Source organism: Apteryx mantelli, chromosome 3 (assembly GCF_036417845.1).
Source record: "Apteryx mantelli isolate bAptMan1 chromosome 3, bAptMan1.hap1, whole genome shotgun sequence".
NCBI lineage: Eukaryota > Metazoa > Chordata > Aves > Apterygiformes > Apterygidae > Apteryx > Apteryx mantelli.
Genome location: NC_089980.1, coordinates 28,992,933 through 29,017,082, shown reverse-complemented (window position 1 = coordinate 29,017,082; position 24,150 = coordinate 28,992,933). Strand labels below are relative to the sequence as shown.

The following is a 24,150-nucleotide window of genomic DNA, read 5'->3' as shown; positions in this document are numbered from 1 at the left end:
AATTTTTTCAGAAAATGAAGTTGAATGTTGTTCTACGATAGTATTAGGTTGGATCAGAAAAGCACGGCTTTCTGTAGTGCATCCTCTTGTGTTTAGAACTGATAGAGCTTTAAAAAAATGTTATAAAACCTTATGAAAACAGACATTTATCAGTTGTATATTTCCAACCATTTGGCATAACTGTTAAAGTGATCGGGTTTTGTTCTTTGTTTTAAGAGATGATGTGCAGCAGTGCCTCGCTATAGTGCATAACTGCTTGATTGGTTCGGGGAATATTCTGCCTCCCCTAAAAGGAGAAAGGATAGCTCATCTGTAAGTAAAGTTTATTCATATATCACAAACATTTTAGCAATTGTATTACATCATCCTGTTTTTTAGTGTTTTCTTATGGCTATTATTGTTGAGAACTGCTTTTACTAATTACTTTAAAAAAACTCTTCTACTAGTATAAATATATTGAAATTTGAAATAATGATTTGCAAAAACACCTGAGTGTTTAAAAATATGAAATAACATTAAGTGCTTTTCATGCAAGACTCTGAAAACATTTTAAAAAGGTAGGTGACAGCATTGCATTGCTGGTAGCCTTTTATGTAAAGGAAATGGAAGCTAGGCATTTACCGATGTGTTTAATATCCAGGGAGAAAAGCAAAGATTCCAACTCTCAACTCTATATTCACTGATCACTCAATCAAATAGCCACTCTCTTCTTCCCTGTGAAAATTTCTTAAAATATCTGACTTGCATAATTTCAAAAAACAGCAACCACCTCCCCTTCCTCCAAAGGAGGCCTCAAAACCATAGTGCATTGCCATCTTATTCATGTTTCTATTACCTTGAAGAAATAATCATCAACATCCTGAACTTACCTTCTTCCTGGCTGTGTCCTTATATTAAAATAGGAGGTAAATCTGTTTTGAAAGCTCATATCCCTGTGAATAGTGTCACAGAAGAAACTGGCCTTTGGTAGCAGTATACAGTAGGACTCCAGAAAAAATGCTCGAGTGAACTATTGTTTTGGAAGTAACAGGAATGTTTTGTTGCATTGGAGTAGTTCAGGTTTTAGAAAGATCATTGTTTAATACATGGGATTGCTTCTTAAGTCTTGACTGTTTCGAGAGAGAGAGTTGAAATACTAACGTTAGAGGCAATTATGAGTTTGATCCCAGTGTTCCTATTGTTACATATCATGTTTTGAAATATGGAGGGTTCCAGTTAAGCTTATAGCCTAAGTCTGTATTTGGGGACTGTAAAGTTGTTGTTGAAACTTTTTGCCAAAGTGCCAAGGAGTGTTGATGTTGTTTCAGATGCTTTATTTTACAGGCTTAGCCTGTGTGAGCTCCTTCCTTGTACAGGAGGAGAGGCTTCTCTTGGGTGTATTTTAGAGTATTTGTTAAGCTGGAGAGCTTTGTAGAGGCCATCTTTTACCACTGACTATACAAGAAACTTAGGGAAATAATTCTTTTGGTTAGAGCCTGAATGTCATGCAGTCACGCCGACTGGGAATATCTTTGATAGTAAGGACTACAACACCCTTTCAGAAGGTACTGGCTGCTGTGCCAGTCTTGTTTTGCCAGGTCAGCACGGGGAAAATGTGGGACCAGTGTTATCATCACTTCTTGGTTCAATCTGAATCCTGTCCTGCCATCTTTTGGGTGGCAAGCACTATTTAAACTAAACCTTTACAATTCTTAAAGCTCATGAGTTAAAGGATAGAGGGTCTTTTGTGTTGGTTCATGAAAAAAAGACCAATTTACTGTTCTTGGATGTTATGGACTTGAATATGACTAAGTGCTGTCCTGGCCCAAAAAATTTCTAACACCACCAAAAAAAAATCTGTTGTCGATAAAGTAATCTCTTAATCAAGGAAGAAACGCCTGTGTATGAGTAAGCAGTTTCACCCCTCTTATCTAAGCCACCTGATCATTAAGAACTAAAGCTTCATTTGGTAGAAGTAATAGTCTCACCACCTTTGGTGAGACTATTAAGTGAGTTGCAACTGTTATTAGAAAGTGTATATGCAGACTGTCTTTGGTTTTGTTTTGGGAGTGAATTGTTCAGGATCATCTTCTGTTTATGCTGCTGGGCAAGATCTGTAAATTCTTAATTTACAAATGAGGACATTAGCCTACAGTCAACTTCTAAAAGACTTGTATATTTATGGAAGGTTTGCTTCATTCTGTTAGGTATCTATGCTGCCTTATTGAATGTATACAATTTACACGAGAACATGCTGAAATCAATTTGTGACTAAAGAAATTAAAATCTGACTCTTCTTTTCTCATGTAATCTGAACTTTGAAACTCAATTAGTTTATTGTAGATGTCTGCAGGGCTTCAGAATTATTTGTTCTTTGGCTGGACTTTATGCATTCTGACAAAACCTCTTCTACCACACTGTGAGCAGGTCTTATGTCCAAACTTTAGTTTTACATTAAGGCTTTTTAAAAACATAATTAAGGCAGTTTTTTCAGTGACTTTATATCGGACTCCGGAACCTTCCCTCCAAAATTGCATGAATTTTTGTCTAAGTAAGTTTTAGTTCTCATTCTGTGTATGATCGGAATGTGTGCATTATCACAAATGGAAAATGGACTTCTAGTGAAGGAGAAAATTTGGGGTGAATAGAGTAGATTTGTACACAGTTGATTGTTCTTTGGCCTAGGAAGATGGACTAATCAATATTTTAAGAGATTTCATTGTGTTGTATTTCACAGACTTCATGTCAAATAAATGTTAGCTCCTTATCAGTTTGAGGAAGAGGTAGATTACATTCAATTTACTCGGCAAGAAAAATTATAAAGCATCCGGAGTGATGAGGCTCAGCTGATCTGTCCAGGATGGATAGTATTCATTTTACTGACATTTCTTTTGAAATGTATATTCTGTTTTAGTAGGTTGGTTACTATATATGACACAGAAGGGATTGTACCAAGTAGGAAGATGTCCTCTCCACTTCTTTCTTCTCTCTCCTGCCCCAGCTATCCTCCCCTTTCCCTTTGAGAAATAACGGAAATATTTGGGGAGAGGAAGGTCTCTTGATTAAAAGACAATATAAACAGCTTCCTGTGAACACAGTGTTTTCTATCCCATATGTCTGTAATATGGCATCCAGTTTGAGCAGGAGATGCCTTTTGCTGAACTTGCTATCAGAACAGAAAAAGGTTGATTTTAATTGTAATTGTATCATGAATTTTTTTGTCAAAGCTATTAGTTACAAATAATGGGAATGCAATGGGAATGCACATCTCAAATTTGAAAGCGAAGAGCTTTTATTGACAGTGATGAAGTCAATTATCCAGAATGCCCTTATTTTAAGTGCTGTGTACTCACAGTACAGCACACTAGCGGTGGTGATGTTCACTATCTTAATGTGGCAGTGTAGGAATGTTTTGAATGCAAGTATTGGTGAATAGCTTGATACATTCAAGTTAGAAAATTCTACAAATGCACTTTTAAAACAAACTGGCATAGAAGATTTCTTATCAAAATTCCTTCTACACCACTTAAGTCTAATGAAACATGGTTGATCACACATCACGGAACACAACATTCCTGTTTGTGCTGGCTTTAAAGCGGGGCTGAATCTGTGCAACTGCTAGTTTTCTACATCTTGATGGTTAAGGGTATGTGAAGATTCCTGCTGAGACAGATTACAAGTGTTTGTTCTCTTGTGATCCTCTAGTCTGCTCACTGAACAGAAGGAAAGTCACATAGGTGTAAGATGTTGGAACTATATATTTTGAACCTCAGCAGAAGAAACGTGGGGACAGAATGAGCCTTAGCTTCTTGTATGTAGCAGGATGGTAAACTGGACATGATGGTTCAGTTAGTAGTGTGGACTATACCTGCCAAGATGCTTTTTCCCCAGACAGTACAGGGTTTCTCTGTTTGAGTGAAAGCTGCTCAGATATTTGCAGATGTCTTCTTTTTGAGTATGTTCACAACCTTGCCGGGGGGAGGCAGTGGTGGGAATGAAGGAGAAAGGAGCTGCTTTCTCCATTAGGAGCAAGGTGCAGCAGCAGTGAGATCCTGCTGTATCTGCTGTCAGCTCCAGATTTTTTTGGTTAGGCAGCAGCAGGCCTCAGTGGAGTGTTTCTTACCCCTGCTCTCCTCCAGATTTCTAATAGCAGCTCCTGAGAGAACAGGTGTGAGCAGATGGGGTAGAAGAGATGGAGTGTTGTCTGCACAACAGTCCCCAAAGTGACAGATGAGATCTCTGCAGCTGATGAGTGAATGACACTGACCTAGAGTGGAGGGAATGTCCAGACTGTTTAATAGCCAGTTAGGTTAAAGGGAAAAACAGACTGATCTTGAGAATTAAGTTCAGATATAAAACTGTTACTGAAAGATCACTAAATGCTGTGAATTACCAAAAGGTATCAGGCTCTCAAACAGGTTCAGTGCACAATCCAAGAATTCAGTTAGATTTTAGAACTGTGATTTTATTTTTATACCAATCTGTTTGTAAGTATGCATATACATATGCATTTCAGTTTCTTGTTAGAAAATATTGAGATTTGACTTCAATAAATCCTTTCCTAAAATACATTGATAACTTCGGGTTTTATAGGTACATTTGTTGAAGTGCTACTTCTTGGTAATAGGCAAATTGCTACTATGTTTCAGTTATCTCGGCCTTTGTATTGCTAATGATTACAAGCATTATCATAAATTTAAACTGATCTAATTTTACTGTTGATTTAATTAAATCGATAATAACAGCTAGTGGTACAAGACATTACTGAGTGAGAAAATAAGATGGGGGGGAGGGTGTTTTTCAGCTTAAGTAAAATGGAAAACTAATTATTCAAATTGCATATTGACCATATGTCACAAATGTCACAAGCTGCCTAAAAGGTCATTTCATTATTGGTTGTAATAATCTGTGTTGTTGCAGAAAATTTCGATGCTTTACATGTAAGATTGTCTTGATGGGTGAATTTAAATCACAGAATGGTATAAATATGGTAGTCTTCTAAAGGGCAAACATAATAACAAAGGTTATGAACACTGGTATTGGGAGAAAAAAAATGATTGAACCTGGATTTGAGTCCTAAAACGTTCTGTTAAAAACTTACAAGGTTGAATACATGAGTCTGCTTTCCACTGAAGTTAAAATTAGGTTAGATTACTTGCTGCTTGGTGTTTTGTTGTAGCTATAATTCTCTTGAAAGTTACTTCTACAATAGCAAACAGAACTGTTGTGAGTATAAAACTTCCCCTCTAGCATAGGAAAATAAGGGTGTAACACATCTTACTATAGTAGTACTGTTAACCTGTGATTCTTGTTTGTTTGCTATAGATGATGTATTACAGTTCACAATGTCCTCTTTATGAAATGAACATTTAAAAGTCTGTTTCCACTAGTCACTTCTAAAAACTTTTCATCTTGAAAAGTTTTATGTGGGAAGATCTATTTCTGTGGACTCTTACAGGTGTGTTTTTCCCCCCAGTGTCAAACAACTAAGAGTAGTAATAATTTCAGTATGTCTTTGCTCATTAATATTTCTCCATGTTGTGAATAGCCTTTATTTGCCTCTTGGCAGGTCATGTTAATTTTAAAAATATTTTTGCTTCTAGAATAGTGAAGATAGAAAACTTTTCTGATGTCTTTGATTATTTGTTAAAGCTGAAATTGAATAAAATTCCTCAGCGTTGGTATGGTATCTTCTATTTGCTAGATAGAATCAAATTGTGGTTTTATTTTCATAGCTTGATAAATGCTGGTTAGAGTAAAGGTTTCAAAAGTTCCCTTTGTCTGCAAGTAAGAGTGTACGTAGGCGTGAGCCACCTTGAATCTCTTACCAGTCTAGGTTAATGTTTTCATGTTGCTTGATTAGTTTCTCTTACTCCTTTTTTTATTCTTTGAGTGTGGTAGTCTGTGAACTGAAAGGTGATATGTGTAGTACAGAAAGCACATGGTTAGACTGACAAGCACTTGACTTGCTGTGTTCAGTATACCCCAAAATAAACACTGCGTGTGTCCACGCACGTGTGTACGTATGGTCACTATACCCAACTGCTTAGCTGTTGTGAAGTGCCTCAAGTGTTTTTCTTGTTCAGTGAGCTTGAACGTAAATGGTTTAGATTTCGTGATGCTCCAACTTTTTCAGAGACCAAGCAAATCCTGTGGTGTTTGTGTGCAGGTTTTTTCCTTTCTCAGTCCTCCTGAATATCCCATCATAGCTTAATTAAAAAATACTCCACACTGTTTTTAAAGCTTACAGTGTTACTGTGAATGTTTCATATACGAGCAGGTGTTTAGCAAGGTTACAGGCAATTCAATAGAAAAGAGACTTGTGCACAATCTATTTGCACATAAACTCCACAATTGAAAGTTGTCAGGATGGAAGAGGACAGTTGAATTTCAGTAGGAAACAGAAGTTTCATGACTGTCGCTTGATGCTGTTTTTTTTTTTTTCTTAGCTATCAGGAACAAGTAATATGCCTCCCTTTATCTTTTTAGAAGGGTGAATGAGTGTTTTTCTGAAGTGCTAGGCATAACAAATCAATAGAAAACTGAACTTCATGAATCAATAGCCTGTACTTATGCTCTTTGTTCCACGTAATGTGTTCTTCATCTTTAGCAGATACGCAGTTAGTTTCAGGTGTGTTCTCTGAAATACTTGCTTTAAAGCAAATAAATGCATAGTTACAAGGGGGAGGGAAGAAAAGTTGGGGAGGATGTGAGGGAGCAATCCTGTACAAGAGCAGCAGTATTTTGTGGCTGAGTTAAGGTGTTCCAAGCTCTAGAGACAGCTGATGTGAGTTAGCCTGACACAGCTGGGAAAAATGAACACAGTGGGGTTTTTTGCCAATGCCTGCAGAAGAACAGCACAATGGTTACCTTGCTACACGAGGTGTGTGTAGGTATATGTACTGCTTCTACACATACAGTCTACTCTTTTCCTTCAAGGACCACTGTAATGTTAAGGATTATGAATAACTTCAATGCGCTTTTATTACGACAACTGTAATGGCATGCAAATAAAGATATTTTTCAAATGCAGACAATATAAAGCTCTCTAAGGTTAAGTCTTTTGCTGATGTTCAGTTCCTCACAGCTTACCTACTGAGGTGCTAGCTCTGAGCAGCTGTTTCAGAGAGGCAAAAACAGGGTTACTCACAGAATTTCCTGGCCCCTCCTTTTTTTTCCCCCTGTCTCCCCCTTAATACTGCTCGGTTAGTCAAGATGCATATTGCTCCACTCTTCCTACAGATGTTGGTAGGAGCTTTTGTATTGTTCTTTCGCTGAAGAGGCTCAGCCTAGAGGGCAAGGGTGAGAGGGCTGCTCTGCAGTGTGTGTGTGGATGTGACCCGGGATGAGGGGCCGGGCTAGCTAACCTCTCTTGGCATCTCCAGGAAACTTCCCAGCTCCGCTGGGGGAGCTGCACACAGGAGAGGAAACGGGTACTCCTCCACGGTGAGTAACCCTGTTTTCTCCTTGTTCAACTTCCAACTGTTGTCTTGTACTTTTAAATCTCTAATGCTAATGTAGGTTGATATGGCGCTTGGTCTGGTCCTTTACATGGCACAGTACTTTTTTTTGCAATTAGAAAAATTTCCTGTGCAACTTGCTCAGTGGAGTGATGCTAAATGGTGTTTGTTCCTGAAAATCTGTATGTGATTGCTAAACCGTTACTTATAAAATGAGGAATATGTCCACAAAGACTTGAATAAAGTGCTCTGTAAAGTGTTTGGAAGTGGAAAAATATAGTACATAATTTTTTCCTCAAAAAAGTGATGCTTTAGGCTCTGCAGTGTGACAAACAAGGGAATGAATTCTTCAGAGTTCTGTTTAATTGGATTTCTGGTTTAGCTGTAATTTTGGAAACTTATTGCTCCTAAGTTCTCTTGGCAATTATTCTGCGTGCGATGCTGTTGAATCAGAACGAAGCGTGGTATTTCGTACGCATTGCATCAAGTATTGTCTGGAGAATCTTGCTATCAGTGTTGGCTGTAAAGTTATTAAAAACATTTTATGCCTCTTCCTTTATACGTCCTAAGGAAAACCTTCATAGTTGTTTGGGGGTTTTGTGTTTTTTTTGTTTTTGTTTTGTTTTTTTCCTGGCTCAGTGGCTGACGCTTTCAGTGCTGAACATTACCAGCCTAGTTTGTGGGCCAGCTGAAAACCTTTTTTACATTTTGAATGTATTATTTTCTTCTTAGTAGCCCTATTGAAATGAATGGTTTTGCCTGTGGAGCAATGTAAAGGAATATCCCAGTCTAGTTCGTGGTTTATTGGATGCTACAAGTTGAGGAGTTGTTGCTGGTCTGCCCAGGAACCTGAAGTGCAAAGTAGAGAGATCTCGGTGTTGTTCTTCCTTTGTTTTAAAATTCAGAGATATGTTCAGAACTTGGCTGGCTGGTGAAGGTAACTGAATGTGTTCTGCTGGGAAGGGGAGGGAAGAAAAGATACGTAATCTTTCTGTAGACTACCTGAGAAAAAACTAGGAAATAGCACTTTAATTTTCCTTGCTGCCTCATAGATAGGAAAACCTTATGGGAACTTAATTTGGACATTTTTATCAGGGAAAACTGTTTAAGGGTAAAAATGTTTTAAAATATTGTAGAAAAATTTTGCTGCTTTGAGCTCATTTAGCTGTCAGTGTATCCAGCATACTGTACAAAAGAAACTGGTTGCTTAATATGTTTCTGCCTGAGGTTGTTGGATTTGTCCCTTAACTTTTCTATAAGGAGCAGTATTTGGGGATGGGAAGATTCTTCTTGGTTTTTTAGAGGTTAAGTTCAGAAATATTCCCTTTCTGCATCTTCGAAATAAGAAAGATCTGATATTAGAGAAATACATAACTTTTTTCTAAATCAGTCATGTAGATGATTCTAAAAGAGCAAGTGTGAGATACCACAGAAGCTTTATGTATGTTTTAGCAGGAGCAACATGCTGGGTTGATGTTGGATATCGAAAATTGTATTAGTGGCCAAGTTGTACCTTGAGCACCTAACAGTGCTGAGTGTTTTGTTTGTTTGTTTTTGAAGGAGGAAAAATAGGTGTAAAACTATTGGAATAGCTTACTTTCAAGTTTAATTCAGTGCTACTAGAAATACAACAAGGAAAATGAAAGGAGAATGTCACTTCTTGATGCCCAAATAATTAGGAATAGGCATTTTGGTTTGACTTTAACTGGTGCAGATGTGACTGTTACAAGGGTTGTGAAGTTAGTTTGTTTACCTAAATTTTGATTGCAAGTTTTTTTTTCCTTGAGATTGACATTCATTCATCTAGTCAGCACAATAATTGTAGCACTCTTGTTTTAATGTATTCATGTTAACAGTAGAAATATGACCCATATTTCTGGTTTTTGTTCAAGAAAGCTTTGTAATTGCCTGAAATTTGGATGGTTATTTTAGTATCTGATAGAATGTGCTCTGATGCAGAATCTGTAGGTGCTTTCAGTTGGGTTATTTAGCATTTGTAATAGTAATAGGTTCACATTCCTTCACTTAGCTTTCTGTTTGCTCTGATTATACTATCAATGCAGTTTTACATTAAAAAAAAATATGGATTTCTTGCTGATACTACTCATTTAGTATAACTGTGCAGAATTTCTGGCTTCTGACTTTCTTTCCAAAGCATACTGATTTTTTTGTTCTTGAGGGTTGGAATTCATCTACCTTAATGTTTTCAGGGGAGAGGTGGTAGGTTTAAAAAAAAAAAAAAAAAAAAAAAAAAAAAAAAAGCAAATATATGTAGGATACAACTTTTAAATTCATTAACAAGTGTCTGAGTCTTGCTCTATTGTATGCATGGTTATGGATAAAGCAAATCCACAAGGACTAAGCATTGACTTTTAAAATATTTGGATTAACGAGATTGTTCTGAATCTTGGAAAAGCATGTTGTTATTTTTTTGGCATGGTTATTAATGGTGAACTTCATATAGCAATAAATATTGGTCCTACAGATAATGAATAAATTTATTTAACTTTATAAAGAAAGGGCCAAAGTCAGAAAAACTTCATCTATTTAACTCATCGGGAAAGACTTCTGTCTCAGTCCTTTACAGTCAGCAGTCTAATTCATCTGTCCTTACTACCCTAAGATTAGGAGTCACATTTGTTTTGATGAGTGTTTTCATAGGTTTGACAATGCAATGAAATCACTGGCCATTTAACAGAACCAGTGAACTTTTGTTAATGAGAAGTCAAGATTGTGGGTTCAAGATGTCCTTATGGTATGTTTAGTTTATAAACGTTACAGAGCTGATGCATACTGTTAATAAATCCAAATATTTTTGGTGTTACTGGCATGAAATTTAACATGTTAAAATGATTCAAATGCCAATGAAATTCACATAATGAATAATTTCCATAATATGTAGTAATATTTAGTTTGTTTTCATGCAGGGTCCCAAGTCTGGTGTCTTTGGAAGAGACAAAACTGTATACTGGTGTTGAATATGGTAAGTAGATCCTATTTCTTTTCAGACAGGTTATGAGTTATTTTCATTCTTTTTTTTTTCCTGCTCTAGAAACAATAGGTCCATTTTTGGAGCATAAGTTTGGTTATTCTTATATTAAAGAGGGTTTTTATGTATACACCCATTTCATCTTAAATTATGGTAAAGGTACAGATCTGAAGTAAAAGTGCTGAAAAATTGGAGAGTTGGATTAGTCACAAAAAGGATAATGCCTGGATGTTGCTGTTACTAACAGTTACTAATACCTAACATACTGGGAGAAAACATGAGATAGTCTTCAAACATACTGGGAGGACAGAGGTTGAAACTGAATACTTGGTGACTGATCCTTTGGTCTCCCAAATTTTGTCCATGTCCAACATGTAATAGTCACATTTTAATTATAAAGGGTTATCTGAGTCTGTCTAATCCTTATGGGTCCTGAAACTGCGAAGTTGAGAAGAGCAGCTTGTATATAATGTCTGTCTAGTAGCTTGCCCTTTTTACAATTCAGAATTTCGGTGCTTCTCAACTTGCACCACTATTTGTGCCAGTTCCTGTTTTATCTTCAGTTCTTACATGACTCTTGAGATGAACTAAAATTTTTTTTTAATTGATGGACTGCATGCTCTGAACATAAGCTTATTCATTATGGGGTTGGAGAGGAATAATTGTTAAACAATCCAGTTCTCAGAGATGAGATTCTTTGTTGGACAGTACCTTCAGTCCAATGAAAAATGGCTTATTCTTCTATCTTAGGCTTAAACTTTGGACAGGGAAGACATCTAGTCATTAAGAAATATAAGGAAAGGTAGGGACTAAGTAGCCACAAGTTGCCCAGAGAGTCAACAATGTAAATGGACGTACAGCACAGGGCAGGTAAGACTGTCTCGGCTTCTCTGGAGTCCAAGGTAAAAGCCAGCTGGGCTCGCTGGAACTTAAATGCTCTCATTGCAAGTAAGAAAAAGGATGAGCTTTGACCCTGTGTGCTCTGGGGGTTTCTGGATGAAAGAACAATCAGGGGCTTGTTTATGGAAAAGCTGAAGGGGTTGTTTTCAAATCGCTTTCCCAGTTCTGCTCATCAGATTGATGGACTGAGAAGGCCAACAGTTTAGGCCTGCTGCGATGGTATGGCCGGGGATGGGCCTCCTGTGCAGCCCCCAACTCTGAGTGGTTGGGCCCACACGCTTTCACCCAGGTGAAAGGTGCAGGAAGCAACACTTGTCACACAAGGACTGCACTTGAGACACTGAAGCAATGCAAGGTATAACCTGCTAAAAGCTGTGACAGCTGCTCTTAGAATAATACTGTGCATTTTTAGGCTTTGTTGTGCGTGTTCTTCACTAGCTTCCAAGTGAAGATGGGAAACTTAAATAGTGAACTGAGGCACACAATAACTGTTTATCAGAGTACTAAATGTATTTAGATGCTTTGACATTTCTTTTAAAATCTGGTCCATATTTTAAGTGGTGAGTTTTTAGTCATATGACACACACAATAGTGAATGGACTTAAATTTAGCTGTTTCTTATAGCAGTTTATTCTGACCTAGAATTTCTTTCTGAGGAAGCTTGTATCCTTCATCCTAAGTTTTCTTCTATATTCTTCATTTTTTGGACTGGAAATGTACTTGTCTGTTCCCCGCTATGTACTAAAAGGGAATAAATTCCCAGTGTGTTACTGGCTTGATGAATTAAAATCCCTTGGCTTTCTTTTTCACTCTGCTTAATGCATTACTCAGTAATTTTCATATCCTAAGTAATCTGCCTCATTCTGTGGTTAGAAGTGATGCCAACTATCAAGGCAGATAAAGAAGACTGTGTCCCTATAAAAACATACTCTTGTCTTGGTATCGCTCTCGTAAGGGTCTTATTTTGTATGTCCTTAGATATGACAAGAGGGTTATTTTTACCGTAGTCCATATCACAGTTTTCAAATAATCCACTCTGTTTTTCCACTGGTTTACTAATCTTTAAGTTGCTTTTTATGCCATCATATAATATAGAGAATATATTTAATTTTGTGTAGATTTATCAAGAGAGAATTATCGAGAGACAATTGCAAGGGTTACAAGGAAACTGTTGCGTAAGTATAACTGCTCCTTCTCTATCCAAAAAGTACTGTTGTGCTTTTAAGTGTAACTTTATAGATAACAGCTGACAAACTTATTCCATTTACTTTATTATAAATTTGAGCTTTATAGAAATATTGTTAAATTTTAAAGCTGTTCTCGTATCTGATAATAAACTATTTTTCTTCTAATCACAGGCTATATGCTTGATAATTCAGAAGATGATACCAAGTCTTTATTTCTAATAATAAAGGTATATTTATAACTTGTAATAGTTAAAATAAAATGGCTTGGTTTTGCAAAACAATCACTATTTATCATCTTTTTCTTTTTACAGATCATTAGTGACGTTTTACAGTTTCAGGGATCTCACAAGCATGAGTTTGACTCACGATGGAAAAGCTTTAATTTAGTGAAAAAATCAATGGAGAACAGGGTCAGTGATTTTTTTCTTTGTAAAGTTTGAGTGTGTGTGGGGGGGATTTTCAGGAAGGCTTTTTTTTTTTTTTTTTAAACTGTCCTAATGGAACTTTCTGACAGTTTGAAATTTAATTCCTTGATTAGAATATAGTTTTGCAGTGCTTCTGTACATTTATTTGTAAATCTTATGGATAAGTAGTTCAGCATTTCTGAACTGTAGTAACCCTTAGTTTTTATGCATCCTTGGACCAAAATCTCAGAGAAACATCATTGTTCTGCTAGAAAGGATAATTACTTTAGAGGTATCAGCATTTTGTTTTCACTGTTGTAAGTTTCTTAACTTTATCCAAATAATCAGAAAGCAGGTGGACTGCACTTTTGAGAAAGCTGGAGATTTGACAGTCATCAGTGCTGTTATTCCTAATATCAAGTCTTCAATTAATACCTAAAGGATGATATGACAACAAAGCACTTAGCATCAGAAAATATGACACAGGAATATCACAAAGAAGATAAAAGAGAATCCTTCTATTGACTCTTGAACCAGTAATAAGGAATCAAATTATAGAAGTAATCTAAACTTTGGTTTTCTAAATATCTTGTATCTTAAAATAGATACTATCATACCATTTATTTATTTATTAATGATTGCTGCAGTAGTAAATAACATGGTATGATGCCTTGTTCTTGTCGTTGTGGGTTGGTTCATTTCTTCTATTTGCTTCTGAAGGAACTTATCCCCAAAATAATATGCAAAATAAGTGTTAAAAATGAAAAACCTTACCAAGGTAAAAAATGAAGGTTGTCTGCCAAGAAGAATTTCTACATCAAATTCTCTTGTTTCTAAAAGAGAAATAGTACTTGGGGGGATTCAGTCAGTACAGATTGCTAACATGAATATTGAAATCTAAACCCAATTATTTATCTGCTTACAGCTTCAAGGAAAGAAGCAGCACATCAGAGCCTTGCTGATAGACAGAGTTATGTTGCAGCATGAGGTAATACTTTCAGTTAAGTCTTCACTAACCACTTCACTGGAAAAGTTGATTTGTCATTTAGCAAAAGATGCAGTAATCTTACAATAATACTTCTGTCACATTTGTAAAGTGCAAAAACAGTCTGTCTTTTATTTGGGTTTTCTATGCAATTTAGCTGAGAACACTAACAATGGAAGGCTGTGAATACAAGACCTCCCACCAGGAGATGATCAGAGATCTTCTGTGTTTGTCCACAAGTTCGTATGGTCAGGTAAGAAACAATCTTTTCTTAAGCTGAAATATGCTGTTTTTTTCATTGCTTTCAGGTAAGGTTTTCAGGATCTTCACTTCTCAATTTATTTCCATGGCAGCATGAAGCATTTAATGATTTATTTCAGTCCGATTAGAACTATTGCCAATTTTGGCCCAGTTTTTGCATTAAAAAACATAGCTCCTTCTTTGACAAATGAGGAATGTAAGTGGGTGAAGAGCTTGGGTTAAAAGTTTTAAATTTTTTGAGGAATTTAATTCTGAACTTCTAAAAGATTTCAATAAAAATATGCCAGGTGGAGGTTTTTAGGTATGGTATTCCCAATATGATTCATCAGACTATACGGGATGCTGAATCTGCTTTTAGGAAGTAGCTTTGATGGCATCTTAGTTGGGGGGGGGGGCGGTGAAAGCAAAAGGAAAAACCACACACTCTAAGTGTGCCATTAGTTGGATTGTGAACTTAGTCCTGTGAGAACTCCAGCTGTATGTAAATCCAGATCCATCCATGCTGTCCACAGGCCTTTTTGAGTTTTGCTTACTGCGGCCGTTATGCTAGCTGTTAGCTTTTCAAATGCTCTTGTAAACCCCAGACGATTTTGGAAATACAGAGGATTTTCTTTTAACTTTGTAGCTGTTCTCAAGTAGCTGCTAGAAACAGGGAAGTGTGTTTTTTTTAGAAGCAAACAACTGCGAGTGAGGGAGAGGGGAAGCAAGCTATTCAAACCCTTCTATAAATAATTTGTGTTTCTGTGCATGGATATATCATGTAAACTCTGTGCTTAAATAACTGAAAAGGATATGGGTGTTTTATATACTATGTTTTTTTTGATTCCAGAGACTTTCTAGTAATGTCTCTCTTCCCACAGGTCAGAAGTAAAGCTCAGCAAGCATTCTTCACAGCTCTAGGAACATACAATTTCTGTTGTAGAGATATCATTCCCTTGGTTTTGGAGTTCTTGCATCCAGACCGGCAAGATGTCACACAACAGCAATTTAAAGTACTGTCTCATGAACTTTGTTTCATATTTTTCTTTCAAAGCGTTTTTATAGGAGAATTTTTAGTAATGAAAATGGGGTTTGCTTGTTTATCAGCATGACTTTGATACTTCTATAGCATATAGCTAATGTAAGGAATTATTTGGGTTAGCTCAGTAGTCAACAGAAGTTTACCTATATTCCGCATTTCATCATGCATTCAGGTATTAGAAAAGCTTTTGTTAACACCTGTTCTCAACTTGTGAAATAAAAATTGAGAAACTATAGTCCAAAGCAGTAAAACTCTGTAAGCAGTTCCATCAGCTGTAACAGTATAAGAAAACAGTCTGCACTGGACAGAAAGTTGATTATCCGAAAATGTTATACTAAAACAGTGGCAGGGGGAGGGAGGGTGGGTTGGTTGGTGGTGGCTGTTACGAAGTGGTGGGTAGCTGCTGATGCTGTCTGGCCTGGAACTGGCACTGACCCAGTGATACCAGCAGGCAGTCTATCCATCTGGGTGTTCCCTTGCTGGTCAGGAAAGCATCATAACCTCCACTTCTCCTGTTTTTCCTGCCCCTCTCAGTCATCCTGACCATAGAAGGAACTCTTGGATTCTTGTACTATTGTCAGAAAAACAGGTCTGATTAATTGTCCTGTTCCAGCTTCCTGATGGGTACCCCAAGACCCCAAAAGATTACATTGTTTGCATAACTTAAAATCCATTTTTCTCTTTCTTGATCCTCCTTTTTGCTACCCTTTTACTTCCCTTTCTCCACCTCAGTATACTCCCGCAAAAATAACCTACCCCAAACTATTTTGTCCCCAGCTGGTTCCAGTTTTGCTACATTACTACCCAAATTTGGTGCTTCTGATACTGTTACCTAGGTAGTCTTAGACTGTATGATATTACTGCTATGGTTACCTAGGCACTGTTGTTCTTTCAAGACTCTGCTCACCAAAAGGTCCCCAAGGCTTCCCTCCAATTACCTGTGAAATGTAGCCATTTCTTATGTAATTCCCCCTTAACCACCTGTGAGAACCAGCCATCCTTCATGGTGCTGTACATGACTCTTGTCAGCGTCTCACATAATTATCATGTCCACCAGTTTCTCATGTCATGTCCAGTAGTTATCAACATCCTGTTCAGTTAGCATAACTTCAGGTCTGGGACTAGTCAAAAGTGTAATTATTTGTTTGCAGCCCTAACATTTTTACCACAGCCAAATCTTAGTAATTTCACAGAAAGGCTAGATGTAGTCTTTAATCGTTGAACAAGCTCCTTTATAATGTAATTCAAAAATCAGTCAGCTGTGCCATGGAAAAAGGAATTGACATTATTTTGAATCTCATTAAGACAGTTCTTAAGCACTGGGAGGGTGGTGTGAGAAAACTTCAGTGTTTTGGCAAAGAGGCTGCGTAGCTAAATCTTGATGCTGGATTTAAATGACTGGTAAGGTGAAAATTAATTTTTATTCTGTGTGAGTGTGTATGCTTACAAAGATATAATTTGTATATGAATAACACTTGGTAACCCTTTAAAATTACATCCTTCACTTTATAGGGTGCCTTATATTGTCTTCTTGGAAATCACAGCGGAGTATGTTTAGCAAATCTTCATGACTGGGACTGCATTGCACAAACGTGGCCAGCAATTGTTTCTTCTGGGCTTAGCAAAGCCATGTCCCTGGAAAAACCATCAATAGTTAGACTCTTTGATGACCTAGCAGAAAAAATCCATAGGCAGTATGAAACAATTGGATTGGATTTTGCAGTAAGTGACATTGCTTAGTTACTGTTTTGGATTCTGAGTACATTTGATTAAATAAACACTTGAGACTCACTTATATTATTTGAGTTGTTAGACCTCTGATGTTGACCCCATTCCAAATTCTGTTATGTAGTAATGTGGAGCTGTACTTTTGAAACTGAAGTAATAGAGCTTCCTATAGTGTTATTGGAACTTGTCACTTTTTTAACTTCTAAGGAAACTAGTTATGGAAAGGAAGCTCAAACTATTTCAGTGCTAATTAGTGTGGTTCTTGCTGCTCAGGTGTGAAGATGTGTGTTGGTAAGATAGTATGGTCAAAGTAACATTGTCACTATTTGTAGCTGTTGTCCCACTGTGAAAAGTTGTTTGTACAACTGTCTCTTGTCTAATCAGCATGTTAAATGTCATGGTACTTATTTTTAAGAATTAATGCCAACTAATAAAAATCTCTGAAACATTTTTATAAATCTTTTAATAAAAATATTTGTTTTTCTATTTTATTTTAAAATAGAATAAAACATGTACTTGGAAAAATGGTTGTTTGTGAACAGAAAAGTGTTCTTCCCTACTTCTTCAGGGATTTCTGCATAGTATAAATTAAATGTGACTATGTTTATGTGGACAGGAAATTCTGTGCTCTTCATATGATTCTGAATCCTCCTTATTTCAAAGCAGAAACAAATAAATTTGTAAGTTGCTGCTCAGTTCAAAATATTTGCTTTCTCTGTCAATAGGTTCCAGAGAAATGTGTTGAGATAGCTGTTATGCTACAAAAATCAGAACATCCAAGTTCAAACTTGTCGGTGCTTTGTTCAGAAGAAATTCAATTAGGAATTCAGCGACAGAAAGAAAAGAACACTGAAGCTCTGCGGTAAGTTTAACTTCACTGCCAGCTTGCATTACCTAATGCTTACTGTACGTTAAATGTAATAATCCTGAATTGCTGAGCTAAATCCTAAGCTAGACAAATTCATGTGGTGTATTTTCTCTCCTGACTCAGCAGCCTCTCTCCTCTACACTCATATTTCTTTCCTGCTCTTCCCTGCCCTCCCAGTTATTGTTTACTGCATCACATTGACCCACTTTTGGTTGAGGAAGTTCTGTTCTGTGTTTAGCTGGTTCTCTCAATAGCATCTAGTTGGTGATTCTCTTTTTTTTCCCCCCCCTCCCCAGACACTATGAAAATTTGGTCAACAGGCTTTTGGACTGTGTGGAACAAAGAAATCTGTAAGTCTGTGTTTCTGTGTGTGAGAATTTTTCCTTTGGGTGAATTGGAGGTGGCTACATGAATAAGTATCAATCGCATTAAGAAGTGTAGTTAACGTGACTGTAATTGAATGGTATTTTTCACCCTTGAGGTAGTTTTTCAAATGCAGTTTGTCAGGAGCAATCTTATATAAAGATGGGACAGCTTAATTTATTGTGACAAATTTGGTAAGTTTTTTTGCAAAGATATCTGCATGAGTTGTGTTTCTGTAAGTCTGTGTGCATTTGCGTATGATTTATGCTTGCCCAAACAGGAAGATATAGGTCAATATAGGAGAATCTTGCATTATTGTCTCCCGGGTAAAGAAATGAATGAGTCTTAAATTTCTTCTCATTGGGAACTAGATTTGTTAATATCAGGTATCATCATATTTTGGAGTTTAACTGTTGTTAACTAGTTTGACCTTTTTATTTTTTAATATCTGTTCATTCTGGGGGGAAAAAAAGCTCTGTTTCTGGGTGCATAACACTGAAATCAAAATAGGTTTTAATTGGTAGCATAATACTTGTGCTAGACTCTAAAAGAATATCTCTGTAGGTCTGTATTTTACATTAATGATGCCTTTCCAATCTTGACACTTCAACTGGGGTATAACTGGAAGTGCACTTGGGTGTTCCCAGAACATTGGAGGCTTCCCTGAACAATAGTTAGGCCCATTGAATATAGCAGTGGCATAGAACATTACTTATATCAGTCCAAATATATTTACATAATTATAAACTGTATAATCATATCTGTGCAAAAGCCGTACATGCAAATATCTGCTACTTATTTTCTGTTTTGATTTTTAGTCCTTGGAAGTTCGAGCACATAAGTATTGGCTTTCTGTCTCTGCTCCTGAGGGATGATAGGGTACTGCCTGTCCGTGCCATAAGATTTTTTGTGCAGTGTCTCAACCATGATGCAATTGTAGTTCGTAAGGTAAAAACAACATAATTACATCTTCTGATTTTCAGCTCCTTGGGTTTTAGATCAGGTGTTTGTTGTTTTGCTGTAATAAAGCTGACTAGCTGGGGGCGCGCATCCCTCCCCACCCCTTCAGCCACATATGCATAAAAGTTCCTCCTCTGAGAAGGTGATAGTCTTGGCAGTGCTGTAGCCATAGTATATGATGTAGAGTCTGTAAAGTGCAAAAATGTGAAATGTAGCCATTCAGTCTTTTTACCTTCAGGATTCTTTTATGGAATTTCATTTGCAGGGTTTTTTGGCCATCTGCAGCTTGTTACTCAGAAGAAATCCACCACTGTTTTATATTGGTAGCTTTTGTTTTGCTTGCCTCCTCAGTGAGGTTTGAAAGTAATGGCCACCTTCTTTTTCTCTTGAAAATGATTGGTGGGGAGGTTTTTGTGGTCTGTAAAGGACACAGTTAATTCTTGTAACCCCTGAAATGGCTGAGTTTACTGCTTTATGGGGAGTATCGGCTACTGATGTGAGAAAATTCCTTGTAATGTTCATTCCCTTCCTGTGAATCTCTGAGTTGCTGGCTTAGAATGTGTCTGTGATGAGATGAGTAGACACATCCTGGTGGTGATAAATGGATGGGATGGATAAATTAATCCCCTGTTCCTTCTTTTAGGTGGCCATCTCTGCAGTGGCTGGTATCCTCAAACAGCTTAAGAGAACACACAAGAAAGTGCCCATCTGCCCTTATGAAATTAGTAAGTTTTATTTAAAATAAGAAATCTTTTACTGACGAAGGTTTTTAAAAAGCATGCTTTTTGTGGTCAAATTAAGCATAGAATCACAAACTTTTCATTTCTTTGTTAATGTTTTAAGCAAACAAAATAGGTAATACAGTCGGAATAGTTATTTTTAAAATAGCATTGGACTCGTAAATTTGTATTAAGCTATTTGCTTGTTTGTAGTGTGTGGAAAAAACTTCAGAAACATGGCCATGGTCATTCTCCTTTCAGGAAGCCTTGTAACTTGTGATATGTTTTTATATGCCTCCTTTTTATTCACTTTTTTTCATCATTTCTTATGGCACATTTATATAAACTAATAAAGGAATCTCTCTTTGACTTCTACCAGTGTTACTTTAAATCTCCTAATGTTGTAAGTTCTATGAACCAGTAGTACAGAAAGCCCCATTCAAAATATTCAGTTAATATAAAAATGTTGACTCAAAACTCGAGAAACTTTCTCCTTGTGCCTGTAGTGTGGTAGTTGCAGGCAAAAACTTCACCAGTTCTTTGAACAGTCTTACTCTGATCTCTATTTCCATTATGTAATTTCAGGATGTTTGCATTATTGCTTTTTGCCAGTGCTGAGGAGTTCCCATAAGTCTCAAATCCTTGGTGTTCTTAGGGGATTTTTTTTTTTTTTTTTTTTTTTTTTTTTTGATCTTAACTTTTGAATTAGTGCTGTTTCTTTAACCCCCGTCACTTAAGAAACTGATAAGCATTAGTAGACCAACCCAGTAACTGAAGTAATCCTCATCACTTCCATATGGGACCTTCTCAAAATCTAGTTATGAAAAATACTTTTTTTTACACCCAGAATTGCTGGAGGGTAGGCAGCATTATAAGAAGCATTTGAAGTAATGTTTTTTCTGAACTAAACACTTGAGCAAACTTGAGATGTATGGGTTCGCTCTGGACTAAACTTGTAATGATACAACTACAGATGAAGACGCTTCTTAAACTTTTTATTGTTCATTAGTCAGCTCAATTTACAAGCTAATTGAATGACTCCAGCTATAATAAAAACTAAATTGAATCTTTCTGGTCTCCTGTGAAGACAAGCTTTTCCAGAGGGCAGTTCAGAGCCAAGCCCAGTGGATTTGCATCTTCCAGCCAGATGAACCCTTCCCTTTCCACCTTGTACAGTTTAGAGGTCAACATTCATAGAGTGAAGTTAGGTTTGTTTTGGTTTTCTTAATGCCATTTCTAACATGATGATAAACTCCCTTTTCAAATCAGTAGAGTCACCTCCAATTAAAAGTTTAATGACCTATCTGTGTATACACTTGATGGGGAGGATGTCTTACCAATGACACAAAAGCTCTTAATATCTTCTATTAAAAGTAAGTTGTAATATTTTCCAGGACTCTGAGTGAACAAGTTTGACAGAACATAAAATTCCTCTCTAACCAGGTGGAAACCCTAAGCCTTCCAGAATTCAGGCTGGTGACAGACTGGATAACCAGTGGCTGCACTATGACAGTCAGTGTTTGCCAAAGACTAAGGAAGCTTGGGAGTCATGTTGTTTTGTGGAGAAAACGCACTGGGGATATTATACATGGCCTCAGTGAGTATTATTAAGCAGTGGGCATTGGCATAGAATTGTGAAAGTCAGGAGGGGAAAAAAACCTGTGAGAACTTAAATAATGTTTGTTAGGTTTAAACTGTTTTTTTGAATTGAAGCTGTAAAATATAATTTATTTTTTCTTTTGTGCTACTTACATGTTTTAGCACTTCTGCTTTTGGGTGGTTACTGCTTAGTTTCTACTTGTCTCTCCTTGGGTTTTGTGGGTACTATAAGCACTTTTTAAATTTGGCTATTTAACTGCTTCTGTCAAAAATCACACACTGGTTTAAAATGAAGCATACATGTATAAAAATTACATAGTTGCAAAATATGCACAGTATTCTATCACCAACAATCCTGGATTGTTTGCTGTAATATCTTTATAATGGTATACTTAAGAAGTTTTTATGTTGTAAATTTTCTTTTAAGTTTTGCTGTTTAGAAGTTAATAAATCCTATTTAATACAGAGCATATAGAAATTTATCAGTAAGATTTATTTTACTTTGTGGCTTCTTTTTAATGTTCAGAACTATGACAGTTTATGCTCCAGTTGAGCAGCAACCAAAACTTGGACGGAGGAGAGATGAGCTGATAGAGGTAAGGGTTTTCAAAGCTTTTTTGCTCCATACTTATCCTTCTGCTTTTCTTTTGAATATTGTCCACAGGTTACTGTGGAGGTAACAGTTCCTGTCTCTCTTCTAACCTAAATATTGCCTGCTGTTTGGAGAGTGCTTAAATAAAATGTGTGGAAACAGATTTGCTTTTGCTTGGTTGTAAACCAAGCTGGAGATTGAACTCAACTACACAGTGTCATGTCAGTGTGGATGTAATCATGTTCTTAATAAGCAATGGGTGATAACTATCTTGAAGCCAGGATCCCCAAAAGACAATTTTCTATAGTATTTTTCTACTTATTTCCACACTTATTGTGTTAGCACACAAGAAGAAATGGTTATTTCAGTGCATTGCAGCTTCACTGTCAGTGATCAGGGAATGATTGTGTTAATAAGCACTTTTTTGATCCCTTTCAAATTTTTATCAGAGTTGGAACAAGGTAACTAATGACAGTGGGAATGACTTCTCTATAGGGGTTGCATTAATGAAAGGAAAGGTGATCCAAAGTCATTAAAGGAAGTAAAAATCGGGTGGCTTGAAAATATTACCTAATGCTTGTTCTGGAATGAGAAGAAAAATAGAAAATCTAGGCATGATTTCTGCCAAAAATAGGAGTAAAATGAAAAATGAGACTCGGAAAGATTGGGATATCACTGTGGTAATTAAGCACCTCAAAGCTAATCTCTGTGTTTCTTCTACAGGCAGAACAAATTATATATGATCACTTCTCTGATCCCAAGTTTGTTGAGCAGTTAATAAAGTTTCTGTCTTTAGAAGACAGAAAAGGAAAAGACAAATTTAATCCTCGCAGATTTTGCCTCTTCAAGGTAACTAGATTTCGATAACTATATTGCTTCCTTTTTGTAGATAATTATCAAGTCATCGTGGAGAAGCCACACACTTCTTATGCGTTGCTGTTGCTAAATATTGATTTAAAGGTGTGCTGCTTTGATTAGTTCCATTAACCACTTTCTTCTTTTGGACACTTGGGTATATTTCCATTACAAAAACAAACTAATTTCACTTTTGCATATTCAAATCTAAAATGCTTCACAGTCCTTACATTCCTGTTACAAAGAAAATAGTGTGGACTAATAACTATGGAAGACACTTTCACTTCTTGTTTTGTAGGGCCTTTTCCGAAACTTTGATGATGCCTTCTTGCCGGTTCTTCAGCCCCATTTGGAACGCCTTGTATCAGACTCCCATGAAAGTACTCAGCGATGTGTAGCTGAAATTATAGCTGGCTTAATAAGAGGCTCTAAACACTGGACGTTTGAGAAGGTGCTGAAGTAGTATTTTTGAGTGATTTATGAAAGTTAAGGAATAAGTTTGAATTATTAAACACATGTAAACCTATGAAGTTGAGGACTTTCAATGTTTTGCCTAACTCCAAGAAAGGACAGGTTGCAGTATTTAATGCTTCGTTGCCAAGCTTTGAGTGCAATTCATAGCTTGGTTTGGTGCCTTTTTAATGCTCGATGGTAGTAAAATGCTACAGAATAAAACTGAAAACAAAAGTAAGGGGTTAGCAAAGCTAACTAGTAGGAAATGATGAAGGAAAGTATTTCTTAATCATGGTTTAGAATTTTCTGATTGAAATAAGTGCCTAAGTCCGCTTCAGACTATGACATCTTTATTCAATCTGGACCTAGATATCTAGACTACCTTTAAATGCACTTCTCTACTGAAAAGTAGTTCTTTAAGACGTTTCCTTAATTTGCCATACTGAATATGTTGTACTTAATTTCAAATCCTCTGAACTGTCTTAAATCTGCAAGTTGAGCTTACGTATTTTCTTTCCCCCTCTACATTTGTTTATCATCTGGAATAAAGTTCTAACAAAGAAATTTGTTCTTTACAGCATGCTTTCTGTGACAGCTCTGTATAACCTTACATTAACGTTGTCCATCAGTGAAGTACCTGTAGTTACAGATTTAACTATCCTAAGTGTTTCTATTCTGTGAAGAAAAAAACCTCAGGACACTGGAAGTTGGAAATTAGTTACACTGTGGGAACTTGTTTAAGAAATAATGTCCAACTAAATGAATTATTTTAAATAAAAACATTGTGTTGGTCCTGTTCCCTTGTGTATGTAGTGTATTTCAAAGTG

The 24,150-nt window shown here is 36.5% G+C and overlaps 1 protein-coding gene across 3 annotated transcripts in view; it reads left to right on the top strand.

Moving 5' to 3' along the window:
• Positions 1-24,150, top strand: part of PSME4 (proteasome activator subunit 4) — a 75,916-nt gene that overhangs the window by 35,059 nt on the left and 16,707 nt on the right. For all 3 annotated transcript variants that reach the window (XM_067293001.1, XM_067293002.1, XM_067293003.1), the window contains 17 exons: positions 217-312; positions 10,367-10,422; positions 12,447-12,503; positions 12,687-12,742; positions 12,827-12,925; positions 13,845-13,907; positions 14,062-14,157; positions 15,026-15,157; positions 16,699-16,908; positions 17,640-17,776; positions 18,079-18,132; positions 18,964-19,093; positions 19,749-19,830; positions 21,268-21,421; positions 21,950-22,019; positions 22,739-22,864; positions 23,169-23,321. In XM_067293001.1, the coding sequence (XP_067149102.1) occupies positions 217-312; positions 10,367-10,422; positions 12,447-12,503; positions 12,687-12,742; positions 12,827-12,925; positions 13,845-13,907; positions 14,062-14,157; positions 15,026-15,157; positions 16,699-16,908; positions 17,640-17,776; positions 18,079-18,132; positions 18,964-19,093; positions 19,749-19,830; positions 21,268-21,421; positions 21,950-22,019; positions 22,739-22,864; positions 23,169-23,321 (1,771 nt within the window). The remainder of the gene's footprint in view (positions 1-216; positions 313-10,366; positions 10,423-12,446; positions 12,504-12,686; positions 12,743-12,826; positions 12,926-13,844; positions 13,908-14,061; positions 14,158-15,025; positions 15,158-16,698; positions 16,909-17,639; positions 17,777-18,078; positions 18,133-18,963; positions 19,094-19,748; positions 19,831-21,267; positions 21,422-21,949; positions 22,020-22,738; positions 22,865-23,168; positions 23,322-24,150) is intronic.